General features: G+C 35.2%; 1 protein-coding gene across 3 annotated transcripts in view; it reads left to right on the forward strand.

The window, feature by feature from the left end:
- The window catches only part of MYOF (myoferlin), a 101817-nt gene that overhangs the window by 69228 nt on the left and 13808 nt on the right, over positions 1-18781 (forward strand). For all 3 annotated transcript variants that reach the window (XM_039336029.1, XM_039336030.1, XM_039336031.1), the window contains 12 exons: positions 765-946; positions 1024-1182; positions 1293-1391; positions 3024-3185; positions 4446-4611; positions 5537-5613; positions 12425-12436; positions 12906-13004; positions 13744-13869; positions 15566-15721; positions 16518-16609; positions 17474-17644. In XM_039336029.1, the coding sequence (XP_039191963.1) occupies positions 765-946; positions 1024-1182; positions 1293-1391; positions 3024-3185; positions 4446-4611; positions 5537-5613; positions 12425-12436; positions 12906-13004; positions 13744-13869; positions 15566-15721; positions 16518-16609; positions 17474-17644 (1501 nt within the window). The remainder of the gene's footprint in view (positions 1-764; positions 947-1023; positions 1183-1292; positions 1392-3023; positions 3186-4445; positions 4612-5536; positions 5614-12424; positions 12437-12905; positions 13005-13743; positions 13870-15565; positions 15722-16517; positions 16610-17473; positions 17645-18781) is intronic.

Here is an 18781-nt window from a genome sequence, read left to right on the forward strand (position 1 = left end):
CATCCTTTTTTTTAGGATTTGTAAGATGCATTTTGTGGTCTTTTTGAACCTCTTTGATTTTGATTCAGTATATAGAATGTCATAACATATATAATGTAAAATGCATTACAATCTGCTTAGGCTGAAATCCTATGTGGAATTTGATAATCACAGCTTTAAGATTTTTCATTAGCTTTTAAAAGCTACAAACCCTCAGTTCTCCAGGTAGTTTTCATTTAAAAGTTACACTCTATTATACAGAGATAAATCAGGACACCAAAAACATTTTTCAGGAGGAAATTTATATTATTAGAAAGAAAGAATTGCCTGGATAAACATGGGTCCCTGAAACCTTTTCTTTATTAACTTTATTAAGTCAATCTTTCTACAGATTAAAGTTAAAAATATGTGTAGCATAGCCATTGTGTGTCTTGCATAAGAAATTGGAGGGATAATCTTTGAATGATACCAAGTCATAGCAATTTGTACAGAAAATGATATCCTATCCTCTTATTCAGAGGCTCCTTATGATTTTAGAAGGGCTTTTTAAATAGTAGGCCTAAAACTCTATAATCATTTGCATCTAGTCCTGAAAAAGGGGAATGATGTAAATTACAGTTTTGAAATCTTTTGGAATCTTCTAATGTGGATGACTATGACTCAGTACCAGGGTTAGGGCTACTTTTATGATATGGAGGACTGTTAAGTGAAGCAAAAAGTAGAAAAATGGAAAAACATAACTCTAAATAAATGTATGTCAGTATTTCCTTGCTGTGCTCTTTCAGATCCATATGCTCATGTTTCATTCCTTCATCGAAGCAAAACAACTGAGATTATCCATTCAACACTGAATCCAACCTGGGATCAAACTATTATATTTGATGAAATTGAAATTTATGGTGATCCCCAAATGGTAGCACAAAATCCTCCTCAGGTGGTTGTTGAACTTTTTGACAATGACCAAGTGGTAGGTACCAACCTTTTATGTCTTATTTTAGTTTAATGATGTGAGATATATGATAATTTTGTTATTTGGGATTTCAGGGCAAAGATGAATTTCTTGGAAGAACTTCTTGCTCTCCAATGGTCAAATTGAACCCAGATATTGATATCAATCCAAAACTTCTTTGGTATCCAGTTAAGAATGGGGGCAAGGCTTGTGGAGATGTTCTTTTAGCTGCTGAGCTTATACTGAGTGAAAAGGTAAATAAAAACGAGTTGACCTATTTTGGATTTAAGATACTTTGATGATATAATATCCATGTTTAGTCTCATTACAAATTATAGAAATGTGTATCTATGTCTTTAAACAGGGTGGCACCAATCTTCCAATTCTTCCTTCTCAACGGGCACCAAATCTATATATGGTACCACAAGGAATTAGACCTATTGTGCAACTGACTGCAATTGAGGTATTATGATGATTGCTTATTTGTTATCCAAAGTGACATGTTAATAAGGCATTTGGGCATACTTGCTTACACAAGGCCAAGTACTAGCATAAAATCTTAGTGTATTCTTCATGTTTAATAAATAACTGTCATCAATTGTTTAGGCAATTATCCCCTAAAAAAATGGATTATGTTTTATTTTTGTTGTGCAATGTTCATCCAATGTCAGATTTGATGTCATAAAAGCTTTAATGATGAATTCAAAAACCTTTAATTCATATCCATCATGAACTTGGTCCCAAATTAACAATTATATCTCAATCTTGCATCTAAAGATTATAGTGGGCATCCAAGAATTACATAGGTGAACAAATTTGAGCACTTTCAAAATATATTATGGAAATGCTGAATATTATGAAATGCACTTGGATTTATGAATAAAGTAGCATTACATTCATGAGAATAAATTACCCTGGGAATTAATACAGCATCCTGGAAAAAGACAATGGCAAAACACTTGCATACTGATGCCAAAAAACCTTCATAGCTAAATCCATGAAGTCAGCAGGGCTCAAGTTTGAGTTGAAGCATACTTAACTTTTATGTTTTTTGGATCTGCTAGAGATGTCTATGCTCATCACATAGGAATCATCAGAAATTATACTGAGCCACATTTTGAAATCGTCAACCTGATTCACATGTAACTAAATAAGTGTGCAGATAAGAATGTAGCATTGTTATCATATTCATCACCATTATTGTCAGTTCCTGGAATTGCCTTCACCATTAACCTCAAGAACTTGATTGATGACTAACTGATTTTGCACCCACTTTTTCATTTAGTAGTCAGACTATCTAATTTTCACTTTATGAATATTCATAGGAATTAGAAGTCTTTCGTAGGAGATTACAGTTTTGTGGTGTATGCATTGGTTGTTGATTATTTTCGTGTTAATCTTTACTGGGATTTGAGCCAATTGGATTATTTACAATTATTGACTTTTGGTTTTTCTATTTATTTATTTATTTATTTATTTATTTATATTGTGCTTTGATAAATACATCTCATATGTATTGTTATTCTTATTCAAATTTTGGTACTGTAATGCAGAAAACTAGAGACTTAAATTCTCCTGAACTAAATGCAGATTAGTGTAAAAATAGAATGGAACAGATTTCTGAATTAACAGTTTTGTACCAATTTGTATGATATAAATTGATCAATAAGAAAAAATATGTGGTACAAAGCCTGGTAAAATGTGGCTCTCCCCCCCCCCCGGGTCGATGACAATTCACTACAGCCAACTCACCACGGCCAGCTCACTATGGCCATCTCGCCACAGCCAAGTCGCTGCGGTCCAAGGGTTACACTAATATCAAACAAATGATGGAATAGAATCATTAAAGAAAGGATGCAAAACAAAGGACAAAATGAAATATGAAGGACAAAAATTAAAATATTTTTATTTATTTTAAATAATTAAATTGAATTGTTAAATTGTTTCATGGCAATTTGTCCTGTGGCGAATTGGCCCACGGCAAGTTGTGCCATTCCGACCCCACCCCTTCTTTCTTTTTTTTTTACATTAATTTTGTAGCAAATTATGTTTCCCTTCATAATGTGATGTTTTGTTGCTTCATTTGTTTTAATAGATCCTTGCCTGGGGATTACGGAACATGAAAAACTATCAAATGGCTTCTGTGACTTCTCCCAGTCTCATTATAGAATGTGGAGGCGTAATGATAGAATCTGTAGTAATCAAAAACTTGAAGAGGACACCTAATTTTCCTGGATCTGTTCTTTTCATGAAAGTGGTATGATAGTACAAAAACCTCATAGCGAAGATGTATAGTACATTTTAAATACATATTGATCATAAAAAATAGAACCGGTATGTATGTTGAGATATATATATATATATATATATATATATATATATATATATATATATATATATATATATATATATATATATATCTCAAAATATATCTAAAATTCAGATTAAGTCCAGAGCAAAAATTTAAGCATTATAAATGAATCCAATTTTTAAGTTTGCATACAGCTTCAGTTGCAGTATGGTTATATGTTTGTATCCTCATTCTGAAGCAGATGGTAAGATACATGGGGTGGAATGTTGAATTCCTATAGCACAGATATCATTATTATAAACATATGCAGATGCATAGCATGAAGTAGGTATATTGTAGAATATCAAGCACTCTCTTCCCTACTAAATGCTTGATTGCATCCCTTGCCAAATTCATTATCTTCTACATCTCATCCCTGAACATAAGATAGTTTTTTGTGAACTAAAGCAAAAATCACAACATATTCTCCCATCTGAATATATAAAACTGTATTAATTTGTTAGCTTCTTTGGTGCTTAATAGTTTTCTATGCTGAATATTATGTAGCAAAATGGATCAACACAATTTGCTTTTGATTTAGCCATTTCTTTTAAGAACCAAGCTGGAAGAGATGTAAGAGGTCTATGACTGAAGTCCCCAAAGTTGTTCATTTTGACTGTATAATGTGGTTCTTAATTTTCACCAGAGAAGAAAGTTTGGGAAGGCATGTAAAATCTTTACTCTCCCTGTCTTTTGCAGGGATACTAGGGGATAAAAAAAAAAAAAAAAACCAAGCAAACAGCTGCAACTTTGTAACAAAGCTCCATCAGATTTTATATGTGTTGATTTACAATGGTACTTTGGTAGTCATTTTTAATTGGTTTCGGGATAAGTACCAAAAACATTGAGTACCAAACAAAATTTTACCATAAGAAATAATGTAGTGAATCACAAGGCAGCCGACATCGAGAAGTTCTAGCTTGTGCGTTGAGTAGCAAATGATGAGTACTGGGACAAAATTTTTGCATCAAAATGTGTTGAGTACCAAATTTGATGAATTTCAAAGCAATTGAATATCAGAGTACTTCTGTATATTTAAAAATAGATGTAGCTTCAATTATTTTAACTTTTTCTCTTTTACACACCAGATGTTGCTGTGTTAGATATATTTTTATAATTGGTTTTAAATGTAGTACATATAGTATGTATTTTGCTTGTTTTTACTAGCTGTTGCCCAAAGAGGAATTGTATACTCCATCACTAGTTCTTAAAGTGATAGATCACAGGCAGTTTGGCCGTAAGCCTATCGTGGGACAATGTACCATTGATTTACTGGAGAGGTTTCGCTGTGATCCTTATGCTACTAAAGAAGATATTGCACCACAGATGAAAGGTATACTCTAGTTATAAAATAAACATTTTTTTTTCATTTATTGTTCACCCAGTTTTGCTACTATTAAGATACAATAATTTATTAACAGTATCTTTACACAAACCCCATTGAAATAAAAAAGCACAACTAAACTTTGGTGATAGTTATAAAAGTAAATCATTATTTTTCATATATTGGGTGGGCAATGAGAAGAAAATCAGTATTCATTGAGAAAGAATGAAACCAGATAATTAACAGCCATTAACATTCATGGTTTTGTATATATACCAGGGATGAATAAGATTACTTTCATTAATCCTACTATAACTTTGTCCCACTTTTTAAATTCTAGCATATAGTTCTGCATTTAACTTCATTAAAGAGGAATCTCAAACAGAATGTTGCAGTGGAGATTCAAATAGAGACCATCCATTTCACTCCTTGCCCCCTGAAGTTTTCTGATTGTTCCTGAGCACTGAATGTGCCTCCTTTTACCTATAAGACTTTGGGGTTCCTCCAAGCTTGATGATAATTCCATCTTGCAGGAATGGGGTATTCTGGCAATACAAGCAACTGCATTTAGAGCTTAAATACAGAAAATGTTCTTTGCTCTAAAATAAATACTAATGTATCTGTTTAGATCCTGCCTTTTGACAACTGTAAGAAAGGTGCACTTCAACTCCCAGAATTCTGACTGGGGAGTTCTGGGAGTTGAAGTTCATTCTTTTTAAAGTTGCCAAGTTTGAAAACCACTGATTTAGAAGTAGGGAAAATATTTTCTTTCAGTTTTAACAATCAGCAGCCCAGTTCTCTAGACTGTCCCATCGATAGAAGCAAATAAAAGAGCAAAGAATTAAGAGAAATAAAAGCTAAAGTTATGAATCCTGAATGAATTGCAAATCTGGCTCTTAGTGTTTCTTGGTTTAATAAATTGTTTTATCTGCAGTTACTATTCTAGCAGCTGCACCTTGCCGAGATGTTGTAATTGAAGTGGAAAGTGTGCAACCTTTACTAACAGCACAGGTAAACTTCTTGTTTACATTCATTTTTCTGTGGCCAGTTCATTTGCTTTTTTGGCACGCAAATCTTAGCAGACCATTTATCTGTAATAATTGTTGGAAGCTTATGTAGCTAGCATGTGTGTCAATCTGTGTTTTTCCGTTGTTTTTGTATGTATAAATCAGGTTTCCTTACTTGGTGCTCTTCAGATGTGTTTGATTTCTTTTGTCAGTACGATGATAATCTGATGGGGTTTTTTGGGAACTGAAGACCAACATATTTGGAGATCATGAGCTAGGGAGGGCTGATGTAAATTATTGTCTGTCTTCTGTGTGGCTGAAGTTCCTGAGTTGTCTGCCAATAATTTTAGATTATATCTGCTCTCCAGTGAATAGACTGATAAATTGAATTGGCAGTTTGAATGCTTATCTTCTGAAATCATTATCTAAAATACGTATTAAATTTGGTTAAATGTGGGAGCACTCTTCCTGTCACATACCATTGGAAAAAAATGACAGCTGCATGACAAAATGATTTGGGTGAAATGGCACAGCATAAATTTGAAATTGACATAGATATATTCAACCTTCAAACATATTTCCTATCAATATCCTCCATATTTCTGTAAAATAATCACTGTTTAACTACAATTAAAAAGATAATTGCTAGGTTATCACAGACAGATATGAAACTAAACTCTGATACTAAAGGGATTATTTTAGTTTGTGCAACTAAACAATGAAAATATTTAACATTAGATATTTAATTCAGAAATGTCAACATTTAAATTCAGCAATCTAATCATTTTCTCTCTGTAGTTTCAGGTTTTTAAAACTATGTTCCTCTTACTTTAAGAATTCCTCTCCCTATCCTATTCAATCTGTGAAAAGAGAGTCAGTTACACTATATTGTTATTCCTAATTTTATTCATTCATGTATTTATTAGATTTGTTTGCCACCCATTTTTGCTACATTTACAAACAAGAGTAGAAGCTGTACTGGAATTAAGTTGTACAAGATGTAATAGAATTAATTTCAGTAATGTGTGTGTTCTTGCAGCTAATCCATTTCTCTGTTGTGGTATTTAGTCTCTTCATTCACCACAGATAGTCCTTGACAATTACTTTGCAATTGTTCAAAAGAGCTATTTATTGTCTGGATTCAAAGTTCCAACCACCACCTCCTCAGGGTTACATGACCCCATGTTTTATGCTTGGCAATCAGCCTCCATTTACATCCATTTGCAGTTTCTTCAGTCATGTGACCATGATTTATGCCATTTGTGCTGGAACCTGGCATTTATTTCCAGTTTCTGCTGAAAAGTACCTCATAGCAAACCATGGCGTGGCTTAACAAATGCCATGTTTACAACTGCCACATTCACTTAATCTCTAAAAAAAAGATTGTAAATGAAGTGAGGTCACATGGTGACACCCTTCATGACTGTCACAATGTATGACCATAATTGCAGGCTCAATTATAGTCATAAGACGAAGACTATCTAGAGCAACTAGTAGAGATTGGTCATTAATATTAAGAAATATTGGGTGCTACTTCACTGTGCATTCTTATGACTGCTACTTTTTATTGTTAACCTTGCATTTCACCAGAGGGCACATTAGAATTATGACGGAAAGCAAAGATGTTATATTCTCTAGTTATTCTTCTGGGGACTTTAAGCAGCAAACAATGTAAGGACATTTTTCTCTACAGAAGATTCCAAAAATCTAAGATAATTTAAAGGCTAAATAGTTAATTTATACAGAAAAGTTCCAATATTTTCTTGTGCAAACTTTTACAAAAAAAAGCTGGACATAGTTTCCTATATACTAAATCAGATGTTTGCATATATTACACACTAAGTAAAAAGATGCTAAGTTCAACTCATGGCATCTCAAACTACTTTACAAGGGTTTCAGGAGAGCAACTGAAAAGATTCCTACTTAAGCTTCTGTTCAAACACTACCGGTCAGAACAGTAATACATGTAAAGCAATTTAATATGCCAAAGTGACTTAGAGATTAAGTACAGAATGGCATCTACATATATACTTAGATTAATGCTGTAAAATTTGCATAAAAATACGACTCCTGGGCATGTCTATGGTACAAATAAAATATGAACACCAGGAGAATATAAATATAAAAATATACTTTACTAAAAGCTGCCAAGCTTTCGTTTGGAAACTGCAAACATCATCAGGGCTAAAGAGCCAGTAAACAATGATGACTTAAATGGGTTTGGCTGACATTTGCACCCGGCTCCTTGACCGCGTCACCGGTCCCAGCCGGTTAATTTGTGAGCAAGATGTTTCTTTATTACTCTCCTTGCGCTTCCTTTTATCGTTCTTCCTGATCGTTCCTCCCACCATTCCATTACTAACATTCATCTCCTCCACAACCCCTTTATCCTTATTACCTTCCATAGTATTGACCCTCATCTTCTTTTTCTTTTCGTTTTCCACCCTGGGGGCATCCGTTTCTCCTGTGTCAGTATTACAGCCCTCTCTGGGATCACAGACGCTCCCCCCCCCACATTTTTCTCAATCCCTGCTCCACACCCTCTCTTCTCGCCCCTCCACTGTTATGAGTAACCTTCATACGGATGTTACACATTTGGGGGTCTATGCCCTCCTCGTCTGTCCTGGCATTCTCTGTGTTGACAGTTTTCCACCGTTCCATTTGTTTGCTGCGTGATCAGGTGCTTACTCCGCCTCTCAGTCCATCATCCCCCCTCCTCCCTATCACGCACTCTTCCCCATTGCTACTAGGAGCAGCATTCAGGTCGACGCCAGGTTTCCGGATCTCTACATTCTGAATCCCCGCGTTCTCACTCTCCTCTCTTGTGCTCATTTTCGGGGCGATTTCAAGGTGTTTGTCCCAGGGGGGGCTGGATCGTTGGTGGAGGTACTCCTTGTCTGTGGAGGGTCCAGGCAGAACACCGTCTCCCTCCCTTTCACCTGGGCGATTGTGCCATTCTTTCGTTCTTCTCCTCCCCCCCCCTTTTCTTTTTCTGATCTCCGTCGACGTTCTCCACAGCGTCGGGCTATAAACTCCTCACGCTGGATCTTCTACACTCTCCATAGTTGTTGTCGAGTTCCAGGGATGGGGGTTCATCGTGGTGATATTGGGGAAGGGGCAGATCTTCCATCGGTGGATGATTACATGTGTTTAACAGTGGTGGCCTCCCCAGACGTTCATTAGAATGGTATTGGTGTTGATCGGCGAAACGGGGGTGCCCCCGGTGTGTCGGGGGTTAGCCAAAGTTCCATCTGTCTGTTCAGGATGGAGGTCACGTATCCCGTCACGTTTACAGCTATACAAGCATTGTCCAGACTGCTTATAACGATTGGCATGATGTTTAAAATCCCATTTCCTCAATGCTTGTTGTGTTGGGTGTAAATCAATGTGACGATTAACCGCATCTTTGTTGGAATACTACGCCTCTTTCAGTAGCCGGCCTCCCTTAGTGGCATCCTCAGACATAACGTGAACATTCACAAAGTCAAATTGGTGGCCATGTTGTGCCATATGCATCCACAACTGAGAATGCTGTTCGCCCCTTCTTATAGCTAACTGATGTTCATGCAGGCGAGATCTTAAACGCTTAGCTGTTTCACCCACATAATTGCCATCGCAGTTCTACAATTGATTTTGTAAATTACTGGTGATCTATCCATGGCAAGGAGTGGGTCCTTGGGGCGAATGACTTTGGACTGTAATGTCTGATTGGGTCTGTTGGCCACTTCTATTTCATGGGGGGCCAGTAATCGGGTGCTCTTTTCGGCAGTCCCTGGTAGCTACCTCTCCCTGGTGTTTGCTGACTCTCATATTTCTCGTTGGGAGAGGAAGCTGACGAAGAAATTCCACTTGCTAGGTTTTATGGGGGATGCTCTGGGAAATTATGGTCTCAAGGACGCCCAGTTTAGGGTAGTCCAACGGCTTGTGGATATAGACTTGCAATACTTAAGAGCCAGAGCCAACAAAACCTGCTCGCCTTTGATCTTTAGCCATTCTAATAATTATGGATTGAGGATGGCCTGTTATTTCTATACTCTAACCATCCCCAAGTATAGAAGAGTCTTTTCCCTAGCCCGTTTCAATGTCTTACCCTCAGCACTACTCGATGGGCAATTCAAGGGGCTCCCGTTTAGTGAGCGATTATGCCCCTGTGATAGGGCTGAAGTTGAAACTATGGAGCCTGTCTTATCATACTGTCCTATGTATAACACAGCCAGAATTAAATTATTGTCTCTCCTTGGAATTGATCCCTCTGGTTCTAATGTTAGTAATTTGGTTTTATATTGTCTAGGGGATGGCTCCTCCTATATTACTTCTCAGGTTTCTAAATTTCTTTTAAGAGCTGTAACTATCAGAAGAGAATGTTGTAACTCCCCTTAGCTAAGGCTTCTGGTGTTAATTGTTTGTGATTATATTTTTCTTGTGTTTTCTTTTGTTGCACTTGTATTTTGGTCTGTGACCGCAAAATAAAATTATTATTATTATTATTACTGAGTTCATTTTGTTGAGAACTATTGATAGAAATCTGCCCCAGAAGGTGCTGCATAATCTTTGCACTATATTTCCAACAATTAATGGCAATTGTAACTATAGGAACTTTTCTAGATCTGCAGTTTCAGGCACAAGGCAAATCGGCCAAATAATTATCATTAATGGTTATATTTTGTTACGTAGAATATTTTGACAGATATCTAGCCATCAGCACATGGAATTACTGTGTTCATAGTAAAAGTATTCAAAAGCAAAGGGATGCTTAAATCTAATTTTATATATTAGTTTGTTTTGAGCTGAATGTTCCTTTAAAGATGCAGCATTCTAATTTTTACTGAGACAGAATGGAAAATAAAGACTACTTAGAACAAATGATCTGCAGATCTCAGACTAGAGTGACAGATGCAGAACTTTCACGAACTGCATTCCAATTTCTAGTGCATAAGCAGTATGTCAACTGCACTCAGCAAAATGGCTTCTCCGAGCACAGTACATGTATGTATAGTTGAAAAAAATGCATGGGAATTATTCACCTTTGATGCTTTTATCATTGAGCTTTCATGCCACATTTCAATATTCTATACAGGGAGATTTTGGAGAAAAATAAAAGTTCAAGTTCAAAGCAAAATTGAGAAACATTGTCACCACTTTGAAGCAGCTGAAAACTGTACCTTTCACTGAGAATGGGAAAAGTTGCTTTTGCGCAGATATGTTGCCACATGTTAGCAACATGTGGCATCTGATTGGCTTGCTAATAGTAGAACATTGTGTGTGCATCCTCAAAAATGAATCCAGTGAATTTAGAGGGATAGGTCCCCATCTAATTGGATATAGGATTGCAATCAATCAAAATAAAATTGTATTTGGAGAACAAAATTTGGTAGTGATTATTTTTACATACTTTCTCCAAAATCTCAAAGCACTAAGTATATAATAAATTGATGAAACAACTTTTGGTGGTCAGTGATTGCTTATGGGTTCTATCATCAACTTGGTTCCTCCTTAGAAATTGTAATAGTATTTTGCTGTGAAAGCCCATTTAAAGACTTTGCAGCATAATCTAAGAAAATAATACTTTTCAGAAATAATTACCAGAAATACTTTACAGAAGATCCTTCTTTTGGTAATACAATTCTAAGCAGCCTTCCTCATAGGGATTTTGTTGTAGTGAAAAAAAATGGAGGGCAAAAAGAAAGGATATAAAGTACATACGTACGTACGTACGTACGTACGTACATACATATTATATTCTACGTCCTGTTCATGTGGAAAAATTGGTTGTTTTTTATCACTCTCCATGAGCCAGAATTCCTGCCTTGTCTGAAGGCAAGTTTAAGGGTATGGGTCAAGCTACTGAGATGCTCTTCTCTAATCTATGTTCCCCTTAGTCAGTGCCATCTATTATAATGTTTAGAGACAGGAAGCTTAAACAATCATCTGTAGTGTAACAATTCTTCTCCAACAGGATAATTTTTTAATAAACATTTAGAAAAAGAATATAAACTTGTTCTTTACTGTCATTCAATATTTCTTACATAGCTGGTTTTACATATTTAAGAATAATTTAAATTACATGTTAATTTTGTTTCCAAATAAAGTTGTATAGTGCTTTTGTTAAAAGATAAACTGTCTTAGCTATAACAACAGAAAAAAATAAAAATACACAGAGAATATGTGTTAGATTGCAAATTTCACACAATGTTAAAATTATAAAAGAAAATAGCTGTGCACCCTTATCTGGAAGTACATTCTGTCAAATTCACAGGGAAAATGATTAATAAATTAATAGAATTTTATGTAAATTATTCAAAAAGGTTATTGTAGGATGAAATATAGTCAGAGGAACAAAACTATACAAGCTATTTGTGATTCCTTTGACACATAAAATGTAATGTCTATGAAATTAAAGATTAGAATAAGATTATTATGCTCCTAACTCAAGTCCTCTTTCAGAGAAACAGACTATAGGTCCAGTCTTAATTTCTTGATGTTCCTAAACAAATCAATTAATCCTCTGATTCTTGGGCTAATCCAGAAGCACCCTGGATATAATTTCAAGACATGATTTCTCTTTATGTTCATTTGCTAAGACTTATGGAATAAAAATTCATCTGGTGGATCTGAATGAATGAACTTCTTCACTTCACTAATTAAATACACGGGCAATTTACAGAGAAAAATAAAATATATTATCTGAAAAAATATCCATAAAATCATATTTTGTCTTCTATAATGTTGTATCAAAAACAAATTTTTGATGTGGTTTTAATAATTTTGTTTTGGTTTTCCCCACCGATCCATTCTGTGTGTGTTTCCATGAACAGCTCACTGAAAAGGTAATTAAGTCACATCTATGTAGCTTGAATTATTAATGCTATATCTATTAATTTTAGCATGCATGAATTTAATATGCACTACTTAATTGAAAAAAGCTGCCAGAGTCCCTCTATTTGGGAAATAGCTTTACAGGCCCAAAGGGCTTAGAAACTTCTTTGTGAAAAATAATGGAATTGAACTAATTGAATATAACCCTATAATGTATGCTATAGTATAATGTATACTATGTTTTATTTTTCACAAAAAAAGCTTCTAACCCTAACTCTAACCTTAACTCTGTACCTCTTCAAACAAGCCAAGGCTTACATCAGTGGAAAAGGGAAGGATTTGGGGGGGGGGCTTTAGGAATTGTAACCTAATATGGCAGGAAGAAACCAAATTGAGGAAATTATATGTACAATATAGTTAAAATAATTATCCTAGAGATTGTTATTGCTTCCTTTTAATTGTTTGTTTTTTATACTTTAGGAAAAAGAAGTTGTGGATTGGTGGAGCAAATTTTATGCTTCAATAGGCGACACTGAAAAATGTGGACAATATGTTCAGAAAGGATATGAAACATTGAAGGTATTTATTTTATGGATGCGACTAGCATTGGTATCTAGTTTAAAAAAATAACTGTTTAAAAATGACTAGGTTTTAGATCGGTGACCTTTTCTTAGCCCAATTCATCCTCTCTAGAAAAAAATATGTAGTAGAGGCTTTATATCTATTATGATAATCCGTAATGTTACAATGTTGTTATTTGTTTTTATTTGGGGGTGGTACTTTTGTGACTTTAGGCATTGTTGACTCCTGGACAGTTTTCTTTGTAAAATTTTTCAGAAATATCATTGCTTGCTTCTAAGGCTGAGAGGGTGTGACTGGCCTAGTCACCTTTGTGCCTATGGTGAGACTAGAATTTAAAGCAGGGGTAGTCAACCTTGGCTCTTTTATGACTCGTGGACTTCAACTCCCAGAATTCCTGAGCCAGCTGGCTCAGGAATTCTGGGAGTTGAAGTCCACGAGTCATAAAAGAGCCAAGGTTGACTACCCCTGATTTAAAGTCTCCTCGTTTCCAGCCTGCTGCCTTAACTACTAGACCAAAATGGCTCTCTATGCTATTACTCACTAATTTACTATTTGAATAATCTGGGTTTTTTTACCATTATCAAGAATAATTTCACAAATACAATTAAATATTTTCCCTACATCATTATACTTGTTTGAAGCTGAGAATATTTTTCACTTTTTTAATTTCGCAGCATCTGTCATCGATGTATACGCCACATGTTTTTTAATTGTGGCATTTCACTATTGTTTGTAGGTTTATAACTGTGAACTGGAAAATGTACCTGACTTTAGGGGTTTAACAGACTTCTGTGATACTTTCAAGCTGTATCGAGGTAAAACCGAAGAAAATGATGACCCTACAGTTGTAGGAGAATTTAAGGTACAATGAAAGCAACAAATAAATTATATTTTCAATAGCAAGTGGGATTCATTAGTTTTGTCTCTCCTCATCAGCCCACTGAGAACTAAACAATGCAATTATTCCATATTTCCTCATGAACAGATTTGTGAAAAGAAAGAAAAAAAACTGAAGCAGAGGAAAGACATGAGGGGTGTAAATGATCGACATTATTTGGGCCAAAAGTAAAACTTCTTTAACTGAGGAATGGCTCTTTCTAGAAAGATCAAGAGAAAATAGGGGCCTGTGAAATTATTGCATTATGTGCACAGTGTTGATCCATTCTCCCATTGCCTTATTTGTATCTAATGGTTATTTTAGATTTTTTTTAATGTTTGTTTTATTGTATACACCAGAGTCACATTATAGGAAATGGACAGCTGTATAAATTATATAGATGGATACTGGATAGATAGATAGATAGATAGATAGATAGATAGATAGATAGATAGATAGATAGATAGATAGATAGATAGATAGAAGGAAGGAAGGAAGGAAGGAAAAGAAAAACTGGAAGATACAAACAAAGCTTCAGAAAGAGAAAGGGAAAAAGCAAACAAAATGAAACTCTCCCCACTCTTAGGTTATCACTGACTTCCTCCACAATGTGTTCATATTCTTGTCAGATTGTCTCAAGGAAACACAACTGTAGTACAGCCCCACAGGATGAATGTCTGGATTCTCTTCTCAGAAATGTCTGAGACTATACATTCTGGCCCAATATCTTACACGGGAATAGTTGTTTGGTAGTTACTGCCGTCACCCCATATCTTCCTTTGGCATCCTCATACCTAACTTGGTTCATGAAAGAAACAGAACTGCCACAATCTATGTTGTCCTTATTTGCAAAATATATGCCCTGATGACGTTGTGTTAAAATTAATTTCAACTCACATGAAGTTAATAAAAAATGAAATAAGCTTCTTGGCAGCAAGTAGATATTCCATTAAATGTTATTTTTGTGTAGGGCAAAAAGATTTAACTAAAACACATAGACACAAATGAAGATCAAATTCTAATGTAGTATTCTAACTAAACTGGATTACTTATTAGCTATTTCTTTTTAAATAAAATCCTCTCAAGCAAAATCCTCAGCTTTTTTTCCTTTTGAACTCTCCCAGTTAGACTTTAGATGGCTAATAGAGTTATTGGGGAGATGTTATCCCAACTCAAATGCAGCTTCATCCTCCATTTCCCAGGAATTTGATTGAAAACCTCTAAATCTTGCAAAAAGGAAAGATTTCAGGAAAAAGTATGTTTCACATATGTGATAGAGAGAGTATCTGTCCCTCTGAATATTGATTGAAATATTGATTATCAAATGAATGCAGTGTTTTTATTCTACACATTCATTGCAGCATCAATCAAGAAAAAGAAAGTTATCCAAATATGTTCTAATGTTCAGCTTATAGAAACTAATATTTCCAAAGTCATACTTTCTCAGTGCAAAATGTTAATCAAAATAAATTCATATTTTGTATTCAAAACAATACAAATAGATCAGGTCAAATCTTGCAAACAAATACTTTTTAATGAAACTAATGAAGTGTAATTATATACTATGAATGGATACCATTTTAATAAGTGAATAAATAAATGAAATATATATTTTCATACCTTCCTTGCTTGTAATAAGATGTGTTTTGGATTATTTACTAGTATTCATGTGATTTATTAGGGCTCTTTCCGGATCTACACATTACCGGATGATCCAACTGTACCAACTCCTCCTCGGCAGTTTCGTGAGTTACCAGACAGTGGGCCTCAGGAGTGTATTGTACGGATTTATGTAGTACGAGGCTTAGAACTCCAACCTAAGGATAATAATGGACTGGTAAGTTATTGTCTCCAGCCAATAGTACTGATTAGAGCAATGTTTCTCAATCTCAGGAAGGTTAAGATGTCTGGACTTCAATTCCCAGAGTTCTTCAGTTAACGCTGGACACTTATGGGAGTTAGAGTCCAGACATCTTAAAGCTGTTGAGGTTGAGAAACACTGGATTAAAGCAGTAGCCCCAACCTTTCTGGCTCCAAAGACCGCTGGCAGTGTGTGTGCGTTGTGCGTGTGCATTGGGGATAGTCTTGTGCATGCAAACTAGATCCCGCACATATGCAAATGACTCACATGCCATTTGCACAGATTGGTTCCCAACAGGCCATGGACTGGTACCGGTCTGTGGAATGGTACTGTAAAGCATTGTGGTTCATTAACTGGGAAATGATGAGTTGGAATGTAATTGACAGGAATGAATAAATATACAATGATATGAAGTGTTCCTCAATAAATGAGTTTCACTAGAGGTTTCTGTAAAATGCCATTCATCGTGATCTGTCTCATAATGATATGGAGGAAATGAATAAGATAAATATTTTGTAATTAATGCCTTAATGGAGCAATTAAGTGCAACACAAGTAAATCCCTGGCAATTAATTGAAAGGCTTTGAGAACATAGCCACCATCTCGACTGAAATCTGTGGAAATTTAGAATTTTTCTCTGTCCTCAACAGCTATGAATTTAACATTTATAATCTATTTTTGATCAGTCAAGCAATGAATGTTAATATCTTTTTAACATTATTAACACTATTATTAACACTAACAACTTTTTTGTTTATTTGTTTCCAAATAGTGTGATCCTTACATTAAGATCAGCTTAGGGAAAAAAATTGTTGAGGATAGAGATCATTACATTCCCAATACGCTGAATCCAATTTTTGGCAGGTAATTAAAATGTTCCTCCTTCCCTTGTAATTATAACTTGTATACAGAATACCAGCTTGGGATCATTCTATTAAAATAGTAAAAGAAATAATTGTGAATTTATTTTCATATATGCAAAAATAGGTAGAGGAGGAGTGTGACATATTTTCTGTTTTTTTTTCTGTCATTTCTGTTTATTTTAGCTAGAGAAGATCCTTAGTTGGATTAAAACTCAGAGAATAATTGTGATAGAATAGAATAGTTCCCAAATGAGCAAAAGTTCCCTTGTTTAAAATGTTCTTCTGATACCTGTAGAGATACTCTGAAACAAATATTCTGGAAATGCAATTAAAAATTTTGGAAAACAATGGAAACTTTAATTGATTTAACAAATGAGGTATATCTGCACACTCTGATAACATAAGAAGTATTTTTCATAGAATCATAAGGTTTTCAAGTAACCTTGGAAATCTTCTAATCCAACCCCTTTCCTAAGGCAGGGATTCTTACAATTTTCCAGACAGGTGGCAGTCCAACTTTGCTTGTAAACGTCCAGTAGCGCAGGACCCATATATTCAAGAGCAGTTTTTCTCACCGCTTTCTCACTAATAGTTCTCCTGGTCAGGAAATTCCTCCTGATTCTGAGTTTGGATTTCCTCTGTAAAGCTTCAGTTCTTGTCCTGCCTTTGGACATTATGTAGAATAAATCTATATCCTTGCCCTTCAAGTACTGGAAGACCATCAATATTACTCTTTTGTTTCAAATAACAGTTCTTCAAACTACTCAGTTATGTGAGCAGTGCTAATTATATGTTAGTGAGCTTTGTTTATCTTTTGAATAGCACTTTTCTGGAACTGAAATTTACTAGCCATGTCTTCATTTAGAATGTATGAACTGAGCTGCTTCTTGCCTCAAGAGAAGGATTTGAAAATTTCTGTCTATGACTATGATCTGATGACTCGAGATGAAAAAGTTGGTGAAACTACAATTGATCTGGAAAACAGATTCCTCTCCCGCTTTGGATCTCATTGTGGGATACCACAACAATACTGCATGTAAGTCTTTCCTATCCCAATTAGTCTTCTGTGGGTCCTGCTAAAAACCAAATCCTGGCTTAATACTATGGCATAAGCCACCTAGAATGTGATTGACTGACACACTAGTCAGTCAATTATCCAATAAATCTGAGTGATTTACTCATAAAAAATGTAGGTGGGTTAGCATTTATCTTTCTCTTTCTCTTATTTGATTTTTTTAAGATATGTAGTTTGATTGAAATTGTACTTATTTCTTTTAAACTATAACAAGATATGGAAAAAATGTAGTGTATAACTTCTGGAATTCTTTCCAACTTCTTTCAGACTCCAGTAGCATCTGTATTTTCCTCAGTATAACAGTGTAGCATCTTTTATTTGTATGTGCCTTTTGTTCTTGTGTTGCATTTATGTGTTTGTACCGTATGTATATATTCACTTTGTTGTTGTTAATTGCGAAGTCGTGTCCGACCCATCGCGACCCCATGGACAATGTTCCTCCAGGTCTTCCTGTCCTCTACCACCTTCTGGAGTCCATTCAAGTTCACACCTACTGCTTCAGTGATATATTCACTAGGAAGCATAATATGAACTGCATGCCCTCTGCTGTGCATCAGATGGAAGTGATGTTAGGAGAGCTGACCAGCAATGTTCTTTGCAAATGCCTCTTTCATAGGAATGCATTAGGAGAGATCAGAGTTTTCAAGTCTGATCTTTCTTTTGCTAGCTTTTCCTTGATAATAAATTGCCCCTGTCCAAATCTAAGAACTCTCTTTTCAAAGTTATCTTATAATGTCACTGTCTTTTGCCCCTTTACATAATATATTTCCATGTGACCTTGGGTAGGAACAAATAAATATGTCCTATATCAGTGTTTCCCAAACTTGACAATTTTAAGGCATGTAGACTTCAACTCCCAGAATTCCACAGCCAGCATTGCTGGCTGTGGAATTCTGGGAGTTGAAGTCCTCATGCCTTAAAATTGTCAAGTTTGGGAAACACTGTCCTATATGATCATACCCCCAAAAACCCTTCCTGAAATGACTTCTCCTACAGTTCTCCTACACAAAGGTGTGTGTGTGTGTGTGTGTGTGTGTGTGTGTGTGTGTGTGTGTGTGTGTATGATATTTCTATATTAAAAATCCAAAGGGAAGAAAA

The sequence above is a fragment of the Crotalus tigris genome, unplaced genomic scaffold (genome assembly GCF_016545835.1).
Source record: "Crotalus tigris isolate CLP2741 ecotype Arizona unplaced genomic scaffold, ASM1654583v1 scf7180000017663.5292952, whole genome shotgun sequence".
Lineage (NCBI taxonomy): Eukaryota > Metazoa > Chordata > Lepidosauria > Squamata > Viperidae > Crotalus > Crotalus tigris.